At 46.9% G+C, this 11,181-nt stretch overlaps 1 protein-coding gene across 1 annotated transcript in view; it reads right to left on the reverse strand.

The window, feature by feature from the left end:
- Positions 1 to 10,850, reverse strand: part of SNX29 (sorting nexin 29) — a 600,629-nt gene extending 589,779 nt beyond the window's left edge. The window contains exon 1 of the mRNA XM_027527872.1: positions 10,740 to 10,850. Within this exon, the coding sequence (XP_027383673.1) occupies positions 10,740 to 10,746 (7 nt within the window). The 5' untranslated portion in view covers positions 10,747 to 10,850. The remainder of the gene's footprint in view (positions 1 to 10,739) is intronic.
- Positions 10,851 to 11,181: the final 331 nt, after the last annotated feature.

The following is an 11,181-nucleotide window of genomic DNA, read 5'->3' on the forward strand; positions in this document are numbered from 1 at the left end:
GGGAACTATATTCAATATCTTATGACCTATAATGGAAAAAAGAATACACATATAACTGAATCATTTTGGTATACATCTGAAACTAGTACATCATCATTAATCAATTATACTTCAATTTATTTAAAAAAAAAAAAATGAATTCCCCACTGCAGGTAAAGCTTCAGGGAAACAGGAATGAACTACTGGTAATGAGGAGTGGTCCAGAGACTGGAAAGCAAGGTATAGGAAACACCAAAAGCTACAAGAATATCAAAGCACCTTCCTGATCCCTGGGAACCTAAACCAAGGTGGAAAAGGGTGGAGAGGGGTGGAAGGGGGTGGGGTGCAGCGCAGGTGATGAGCAAAGTAACAACACTCACATTCAGCACTCACTTTTTTTTTTTAATATTTATTTATTTGGCTACGTGGCATCTTAGTTTCAGCATGCAGGACCCCAGTAGATCCCAACTAACACAGGCTTAGTTGCTCTGCAGAATGTGGGATCTCACTTCCCTGACCAGGGAGAGAACCCACATCCCCTGCACTGCAAGTTGGATTCTTAACCACTGGACCACCAGGCAAGCAAGCCGCCATCACTCACTTTCATTTCCATCCTCTGATGAGGGAATTAAGAGTCAGAGAAGTTCATGGACTTCCCTGGTGGCACGGTAAATAAGAAAGGTCCGGGAAGATCCCACATGCCTCGGAGCAACTGAGCCCGCATGTGCTCCAGAGCCCTCATGCTGCAACTCGTGAGCCCACCAGCCACAGCGAGTGAGCCCCTGCGCCACGACCTCTGAGGCCTGAGCAGCTTAGAGCCCGCAAGCCGCAACTACCGAAGCCCCTGTGCCTACAGCCTGCGCTCCACAAGAAGAGAAGCCACTGCAATGAGAAGCTCGCACACCGCAACCAGAGAACAGCCCTCGCTCTCCATGACTAGAAAAAGCCCGGCTGCAGCAATGAAGCCAAAAAATAAAATAAAATAAAAATGAACCAATAAAGAGTCAGAGATCAACAACCTGCCCAGGTCCTTCAAGTAGGGAGCTAAATGCAGGACGGCTTGAGTTCACATCACTTTCCACTGCAACATGACCCCTGCCTAACCCAGTGTCAGGGGCACAGATTTTTCCAGCAGTGTTCTAGCACAGGGGGCAGCAAACAACAGCCCCCAAGCCAATCCGAACCACTGCGGTTCTTCTAAATAAAGTTTTATTGGAACACAGCCACGTCCTTTCACTTACATATCGCCCGTACTGCTTTTGTACAACAGCGATGCGTAGCTGGGATGGAGACCAGATGGCCCGCAAAGCACAAAATACCTACTATCTGGCCCTTTACAGAAAACGTTTACCAGCTCCGTCCCAGAACATCAAAAATGGAATTTCCTATCTTTTCCTGCACTAGGAGAAAGGTTAAATAACTGCAGCACGTCAATTTAGTGGAATGTTACGCATTTCTAAAGAACTGTGAGGAGAAGGAACACAGGAAAATGTTATAATAAATGGAAACACTAATTCAAGTGTAGACTCAATGAATCGGGTAAAATGCCTGTGCTCTGAACATAGTCAGGCCTTCCCTGGTGGCTCAGATGGTAAATAATCTGCCTGCAATGCACAGACAGAAGTTACCTAAACAGTTAATACCCTAGAAAGGTAAATATATTTATAGGTCTATTATGTTTTCATAATAATCTTTGGTATTTTAGAGTTTTGCTTAATTTTTTTAAGGAGAAGGAGGAAAGGGCAGATTCCAAAATATGCCGACGCGGGTAAGGAGAAACGAGATACTGAGGACAAGTTTCCCACCTCGTGCAAAGCCGGCGAAGGGTGGCAGGGGCAGGGAGGGGAAGTCTCCGAGATAGACAGATGGACGAGCTGAAGTCAGGGAGGGGAAGGGTCCTGCCTACCCCTGGGGGCCTCAGCTGCTTCTCCCACACCCCTCCCCACCTCTGCAAAAGGAATTCTGACCCGTCCAGCAGCTCAGGAGCCTCTCCCTTCCTCGGTGCTCTGCTGAAACAGAACCTTCCCACAAGGTCTTCCTTGAGCACCCCGCTCCCAACTGCAAGAGCCCTCCCGCTTCAGTTCATCCTCCAAGCAGAGGACAGGTGGGACAGATGCCACCCTTGGGCTCTGGACTGGGCACAGGACCCAGGCCTGGGCAGCTAGGGCCGTGGTGACCGGTCAGTTCCAGGATGGCTGCACGGCAAGCCAGACAGCTATGAGTGAGCCCCAGGATTTCTGCTGGAGCGATTGGGAAAGATCTGCCCTGCTCGGGTGTTGCTACAAGGTAGGATATGACCCAAGAGCTGCTGGTGGCCCTCTTGCCTCCAAGGTGTGGAGGTTGCCTGAGGGTAAAGCCAACAGAGATGAAGGTAGTAGCCAGCCAGACAGAAAGGTAGTCCTGATGACTCTCTAAGCGCCAGCTGAGCCTGAAGGCACCTACGCTAGACCTTCCCAGCACAAGATGCTTTAAACTCCCATTGAGGACTCCCCTGTGGTCCAGTGGTTAAGAATCCACCTGCCAGTGCAGAGGACAGGGGTTTGATCCCTGGTCCAGGAAGACTCCACATCCCACAGGGCAACTAAAATGTGCCCCAACTACTGAAGGCCACCAACCGCGATTACTGGGCCCGCGCACGCAACTACAGTAGCCCCCGCTGGCCACAACTACAGAAAGCCCGGGCACAGCAACAAAGACCCAGTACAGCCAAAAATGATTAAATACACAGAGTTATATACAGTTAAAAATAAATAAATTCCCAGTTTCCGGAATCCGCTTCCGCCACATGCAATTAAAGAGTCCTGGTTAACACATACATTACTCTAACACTTTGGGTACATTCATTCAAGTCCCTTCAACAAATACTGACCTTTTGCTATGTGACGAAGATGCGCCAAACCGTCACTCAATAAAAGCCTGAGGAACGCTGAACCCTGAATTTCCGGCCGGATTCTGCTGCCACTAGCGCCTCACTCTCATTGGGAGCATTTTAAACAAGTTGCAACGGCTTTGGCAGAAAGAGAAATCAAGAACCATCAATACTTTCACGTTAAGGCTACTTTAGGGAAATTATCCTCAAGACATCATTAAAAGAAAGGAAGACTACCTTGGACAAAAGTGTTCACTGCATCATTACTTATAATGGGGGGAGGACTTCCTTGGCGGTCCAGTGGTAAAGAATTTGCCTTCCAGTGCAGGGGGCACGGTTCAGTCCCTGGTCAGGGAATCAAGACCCCACGTGCCATGGAGCAGCTAAGCCCACACGCCACAGCCAGAGAAGCCCGCATGCCGCAGTGAGTGAAGCCTGTGCGCCGCAAAGACGACCCGGCTCAGCCAGAGAAAGGGAAAAGAAAAAATAGAGGGGGTGGATAAGCTTCCGCAAGTCAGTGGTTTAAAAATTATGTCACATGCATAATGATGGATTACTGATGGACTGTGAAGTCCACAAAAGTGATCGATATGAAGACCACATAGCAATATGATAAAGTTTTATTCAGAAATGTTAAGGGTAAAAGCAAAATGCGAATTTATGTGATAGTGCTAAAATTACTTCAGCTTATGTCAGTGTTTCTCAAGCTTTTTCTCCTTCCCTCCTAGGATCCTTCCTAGACATTATCTTCTTCATCACTCCCGCCATGAAATCTCAATACCGCTAATCTGTACATCATGCAGATCTGTGCCTTAGACACAAGAGCAGATGTTTCACCTCCACAGGGGTGATATCACCCGCTGAAAACTCACAGTTGATGTGCAGGCAGCACGGGAGCTGCTTTATCTGGGATTTTGCGGTGCTGAAGACGACTCCTGAGAGTTCCTTGGACTGCAAGGAGATCCAACCAGTCAATCCTCAAGGAAATCAACCCTGAATGTTCACAAGAAGGACTGATGCTGAAGCTACAATACTTTGGCCACCTGATGCGAAGAGCCAACTCACTGGAAAACTCCTGATGCTGGGAAAGACAGAAGGCAAAAGGAAAAGAGGGTGGCAGAGGATGAGATGGCTGGATGGCATCACCAACTCAGTGGTGAATCTGAGCAAACTCCCAGACACGGCGAAGGACAAAGGAGCCCAGCATGCTGCAGTCCATGGGGTTGCCAAGAGTCAGACATGACTTAGCGATGGAACGACGACGACGACGACGGTGACAAATGTTCACACTGCCAGAATTTACAGGATTCAGTTTCAAAATGCAAGCCCTCTGAGCATTTGACTTCCTGTTGGTCACCCAGGCACAGCCATGCAACAGGGAAGTGGGAGTGGAGATCCATGGAACCGAGCCCAGTGTCACTTGCTGACAAGGGAGGCCGTCAGATGTCTGCTGACAGCAGGACACCTTCTTCTCACAGCCCGCTGTAACAGACCAGCCCAGGGCCCTCATCTGGGGTGGCGGAGCTCTGCGTGTGGCATCATCGCCTTTTCTGCCCTGAATGGAAACCACAGTTGCTCTCTTTGCCAGTCACTCATTTCAGCTCATTCTTTGTTTTTAAACCACTTTTTTTAATTGAAGTATAGGCAATTTACAATGTTCTGTTAGTTTCAGGTATATAACAAAGTGATTCAGATATATAATATATATAACCATCTGAGCCACCAGGGAAACCCATATATTATATGTATTTTATATATATTATATACATATATATACACACACGTTCTTTTTCACATTCTTTTCCATTATAGGCTCATTACAGTTGATTAAAAGATACTGAATATAGTTCCCTGTGCTATACAGGAGGTCCTTATTGTTAACTATTTTATATATAGTAGTGTCCAGCTGTTAATCCTAAACTCCTAATTTGTCTCCCTGCAACCCTGCCATCAGCCGATCCTGTACCCAAATACAATGCTGGAGATGAAGTAGTCAATGCCAGAGAGAAAATCATGACAATCATGAAAAAAATCATGAAAATCTGAGAGAAAATCTTCAACACTCCAGAAAGATAAGAAAAAGCTGCCAGAATGCACCTAAACATCAGGCCAGATGCCGCAGTAAACTACCCACTAAGCCCCCAAACTCTGGTGTTTCGGCCCTTTAGAGCTTGTCTGTTTCACTCATTATTTGACCTCTCTGGGTCTGGCTTTCCCCAGACCTTGAAGCCAGGATTTCAGGGTCTTTCTACTGTAAGAAGGATTCATGACAGAATAATTATTGATTGAAATGAGTACCAAGGAGCTTCAAACATAAAGTCTTACCAAAGACAGTGCCTGAGAACCAGAATAATGACTTTCTGCCCCTCCAAGTTCTACTTTTTTCCCAGGAAGAGCAGAAGCGTTATCTGAACATCAGAATGCCTTAGCTGACAGAGGCTGGTGATCAAGCATTCCCACCTACCGGATTCTTTAATGAGAAACAAGCAACTCATGACACTATTGTGCTAAGACAACCACCCACATCCAGCAGGTAGCCATCATCCTGGCCACTTGTCTCCTCTACACACATACGTGAATCCATAAACACTGTTTACATGCACGTCTTAATGTAATCAAGGTGTATATCTTAGGTGTAACTCTGCACCCTGCTTCTTTTTAAAGAACACTCACGGTAAGATACAGTCACGCTGATGTGTATAGATCTGTGCTATCCCTTTTAACATCTCTGAGGTTTCCCACCATGTGACCATACCACATACACATGTCCACTCCCCTATCGGCGGTCATCTTAGTTGTTTCTGGCCCCGCGATGCCCATTTATCTTGTGCGTGCATTACCTAACCATTCCACCTCCTGGTTATTTGCACTTAATGTATTGGGCCTTGTAGCCATCTGACCTCTGCCTCTACTGGAACACTTTCAACTGCAAAACACAGCAAACTCTAATTGCCAATTTACAGGCTATGTGAGAGACTGAGAATGAACCACACCAAAAGGATGCCGTCAGCAAATCCCACGAAAGTCAAGTGTTTCCTTCAATAAAAATGTCAGGGGGGCAAAAAGGGAGAGAGAGATGAAAGGGGAATCCACAGTTTAAAAACAGACTTTGTGCTTCAAAGGATACCATCAAGAATGTGAAAAAACAACCTACAGATGGGAGAAAAAAAAATTGTAAAGATATAATAAGGGACTTGTAGCCAGAAATTATATAGAATTCTTACAGCTCAGCAATAAAGAAAAACCCAGTTTAAAAAAAGAAAAATGGACAAAGAATCTGAACAGACTTTTCTCCAGAGAAAACACACAAATGGCCAACAAGCTCAGTATCCATACTCTTCAGTCAATTCAGCCACTCAGTCATGTCCGACTCTTTGTGACCCCATGGACTACAGCACACCAGGCTTCCCTGTCCATCACCAACTCCCGGAGCCTACTCAAACTCACGTCCATCCAACCATTTCATCCTCTATCGTCCCCTTCTCCTGCCTTCGATCTTTCCCAGCATCAGGGTCTTTTCTAATGAGTTGGTTCTTCCCATCAGGTGGCCAAAGTATTGGAGCTTCAGCATCAGTCCTTCCAATGAATATTCAGGACTGATTTCCTTTAGGATTGACTGGTTGGATCTCATCAGGGAAATGCAAATCAAAACCACAGAGAGATACCAGTTCACACTCACTAGAATGGCTATTATCAAAAAGAGCACTGGTGAGGCCATGAAGAAACCAGAACCTTCTTACAGTGCTGGATGAATGGAAAATGGTGCAGCTACTTTGGAAAATAGTCTGACAGTTTTTCAGAAGAACTCAACAAGACTTCCCCAGTGGCTCAGTGGATAAGAATCTGCCTGCCAATGGACATCTAGGTTGCTTCCATGTCCTCGGCAGACGAATGGATAAGAAAGCTGTGGTACGTATACACAATGGAATATTACTCAGCTATTAAAAAGAATGCATTTGAATCAGTTTTAATGAGGTGGAGGAACTGGAGCCTATTATATAGAGCAAAGTAAGTCAGAAAGAAAAACACCAGCATATAATATACTGTATGAATACAGTATATTAACGCATATATATGGAATTTAGAAAGATGGTAACAATGACCCTATATGTGAGACAGCAAAAGAGACACAGATGTAAAGAACAGACTGTTGGACTCTGTGGGAGAAGGCGAGGGTGGGATGATTTGAGAAAATAGCATTGAAACATGTATATTAACATATGTGAAATAGATTGCCAGTCCACGTTCAATGCATGAGACAGGGTGCTCAGGGCTGGTGCACTGGGATTACCCTGAGGGATGGGATGGAGAGGGAGGTGGGAGGGAGGTTCAGGATGGGGAACACATGTATACCCATGGCTGATTCTGTATGGCAAAAACCACCACAATATTGTAAAGTAATTAGCCTCCAATTAAAATAAAAAGAAAAAACAACAACAACAAAAAAAGAATCTGCCTGCCAATGCAGGGGACACGGGTTTGATCTCCAGTCTAGGGAGATTCCACATGCCTTGGAACAGTTAAGCCCGTGAGCCACAACCTCTGAGCCCACGTGCCTAGAGCCTGTGCTCTGCAACAAGCCACCAAAACAAGAAGCCTGCACACAACGAAGAGTAGCCCCCATTAGCTGCAACTAGAGGAAAAGCCCACATGAAGCAACAAAGCCCCAGCACAATTAATTAATTGCTTTAAAAAATGCACTCAGCAATTCTATTCTTAGATATCTACCCAAGAGACATGAAAACATACTATCCACACAAAACCTTACATGTGAATGTTCACAGCAGCATTATTCATAATACCCCAAAAGTGGAAGCAAGTCAATGTCCATCAAATGATGAATGGACAAACAACATATGGAATACCCACACAACAGAATATTATTTAGTCACTAAAAGCAATGAAGTACAGATACATGCTACAACATGATGAAGCTTCAAAATATGACACTCAGTGAAAAGAGCCAGACACAAAAGGCCACCTATTGTATGATTTGATTTATACAAAATATCCAGAACAGGCAAATCCATTGAGAGAAAAAGTAGATCAGTGGTTGCTTGGGGCTGAGGAAATGGAAAATGAAGAACAGCTGTTAATCAGTATGAAGTTTCTTTTTGGAGTAATGAAAATGTTCTAAAATTTATTACGGTGATGTTTGCACAATTCTGTGAATATGACAAAAATTTAAAGAAACAAAAAGAGAGAGATCTAAAAAAAAAAGTAAAAGACAAACCAATCTGCATTGTTTAAACCTTATTTAGACCCTGAGATTTTAGACCATAGGGAATTCTCTAGTAGTCCGGTAGCTAGGACTCAGCATTCCACTGCAGGGGCGGGTTCAATCCCTGGTCGGGGATCTAAGTTCCTGCAAGTAGCGCTGCTTGGCCCCCTCTTCCAAAAAAAATACTATAAAATAAAATTATAAGACAATCATGGCAATTTGAACATTGAATATCTAATATTAATGAATCACCGCTTATTTCTCAGAGGTATGATAATGGAATTGTGTTTTTTAAAAAGGATCCCTATAGCTTAGAGATACATATTTTAGAAAAACTTACAGATGAAATGATACAGTATCTTGGACTTGCTTCAGAATAAACTGGGGAGGAAGGCAGGTAGTAGATAGGTATGTGGGTGAAATGGTCATGAGGTTGTAACGGTTCATTAGACTATTCTTACCACTTTTTCTTTTGCCTTGAAATTTTCTTAAATTAAAAAAAAAAGAACAGAAGACAGGAAACAGTTCCATGCCACATTTTTTTATGTCCCAATTAATCCCATGGGTGAAAAACACTTTGGACTTTCCCTTCCAATCATCAGCAACAACTTTTTCTGCCTCAGTTACAATCTTTCCAAAAGAAGACTTTCATCCTTAATGCTGTTTCCTAAAAAAAAAATCATGTGTTAGTTTCATTCTATAATTTGTTTAATCTTAAACCTAATGGGGTTTTTCAACTGAATTTTAAATTTTCTTTAGTTTTGATACTAAGTTGCTCCTTGAAGGTTACATTGGTCTGCTTCCCTTGGCTTGTCAATTTCACTGGCTCTCACAATGTAGGCAGCAGAGAGAATGGTACAGGATTGACAGTCTAAGGTGGAGGCACCATGCTCACATAAAAAGGAAGAGATTTCCAGGGCTACTTAGCCCCAGCCCTTGTCCCAGAAGGGAAGCCAGAAAACAACCCGAACTGAACCCCACAGGGTCCTTACAGAAACAATAATAGCAGCTCCGAGCTCCTTACCATGTGAGAAGCACAGTACCAATCACTTTACCTGAGTAATGTTATTTAGTCACTGCAACAAGCCTAAGAGTCAGGTGCTATTATTTATCCTCATTTTGCCGAGACTTCCAGAATGTTCAAGCACCTTGCTCTAAATCATATGGCTTTCTGTGGCAAACCTGGGATTTGAACCCAAGCTGTCTGCCCCCAGGGTCTGCACTTATCCCAGGCTACATTACCTCCTGGATGAACTCATCACATCTTTGTTGTGGTATCACTAAAGTTCAAGGACCAGAAACCCTTAAGTAGACCAAAAATCATCTGACAACAGAAGCTGGACTACCTCCCAGGAAAATGCCCCTCCCAAGCTCCCGCAACAGCATCATCAATTTCACAAACTTTATTCATGAATAGCAAAACAAAAGGCACCTAAGTTGTTGGAAATGATCCACAGAGTTAACTTAAAAGTTAAAGATGAAGAGAGACACAGGGCCTTCACTTTGCCCCGCCTCAACTTCCAGAAAAGCCTGGGTCCAAGGTCAGGGCCAGCAGCGCTGGTTGCAAGGATTCTGTAGAGGCAATTCCACAGTGAGGGGAAAACAGGCAGAAGGAGGGTAGGCGGGTCCTCCTAAGTAAATCCAGATCCCAGTCAGGGTAGCTGGGAGGCTTCCCTGAGTCACTCCCGTCTCCACATACTACACCCAGGGATGACTTAGCACCAAAACACATCAGATCTCATGAGTGGAAAGGGCTGAGAACACCCGTCCAAGCCTAGGGACTAAACTTCAGAAATGCTGAGGACAGGCTGTACACACACCCCTCCCAGCCTCCCACCAAAACCACCCAGCACTCCAGTGGAAGGGAGAGGAGTGGATGGGAAGGGCAGAGACCCCCAGATGGGCTCAACACTGGACAGCAGAGGAAGCACTGCAGGGCAGGTCAAGTGAGACCTCAAAGGAGCAGGAGAAGAAATGGAAGGAGCTGAAGAATGAAAAAATAACCAAAATGCAAGAAGCAAGGATCAGAGAGGGAAAATGAGAAACCCAACAACTGGGGACTGGGACAGCAAAGAACTGGGGGGAGACGGGAGGAGGGAACCGCAGGGTCGGGGAAGACAAAGAGGCTGGAGAACTCAGAGTCCTCTGGGAACCGAGAGCCGGGGGAACGCGGGGCACAGGGGTCAGCAAACTAAGAATGACCAGCAACATAATGGTCAGCAACATCTTTGCCCCTGCGGAGACTGGAGTGACTGGGGACAGAGGCCTCGGGAGTGGCTGGGGAGCAGGGGGACCCAGGAGTGCAATTGAGACTCAGAGGGTCGAGGAGTTAGGAGGGACTGAGGAGGTCTGAGAACTGGGGGTCCGGTAACTGCACAAGGGGGTCGGAGGATGGGCAGGGACTGAGGGATCCGGGGGACAGGTGTCCAGCAGCAGGCTGTGTAAGTGATGGACAGGGGTCAAGGGACTAGGAATGCCTGGACCCGGCACTCCAGAAAAGTGCAGTGACCAGGGGCCAGGACCTGGGCGTACAGGGGTCCGGAAACTGGGAGCGACGGGACGGGGTCCGCGAGCAAGCGGGACGCAGGGACTCGGGGGCTGGAGTGTGTAGCTGGAGCGGCGAGAGCCGGAGCGGCCGGGGCGGGTGACAGCGGCCAGGCCGCCACTCACCGCTCATGGTGCTGCTCCCCGGGCCGGTGCTTGCCGCGCCGCCACCACTGCCGCCACTGCCGCTGCCGCGCTCCAGACAGGCCGGGAGACGGCGCGCCCCGCCCCGCCTGCCGCCCCGCCCCGGAAGTGGAGCGCAGCCGCCGCGGCCCCGCCCTCCGACCCGGAAGGTAAACTTGGGCACCCGCGCGAGGTGGCCAGACTGAGGCGCGGCTTGCTGTGCCGAGAGGCTGCAGGACTCCCGGGGCAGTCGTAAACACACCGGCTGGGACGCCTCGTGCGTGGTTCGCTAGTCCCCGGGTGCGGTGGAGACCGACTGGGACGCCTCCCCGCCAGCCTGAGTTCACACCCCTGTGGGGGAGCCAGGCGGGAAGGTGGCTACGAGAGCCTTAGGAGCGGAAAGGGGAAATTAAAAAAGAGGAATGGGCCAAAGCTTGGGGACAAG

The sequence above is a fragment of the Bos indicus x Bos taurus genome, chromosome 25 (assembly GCF_003369695.1).
Source record: "Bos indicus x Bos taurus breed Angus x Brahman F1 hybrid chromosome 25, Bos_hybrid_MaternalHap_v2.0, whole genome shotgun sequence".
NCBI lineage: Eukaryota > Metazoa > Chordata > Mammalia > Artiodactyla > Bovidae > Bos > Bos indicus x Bos taurus.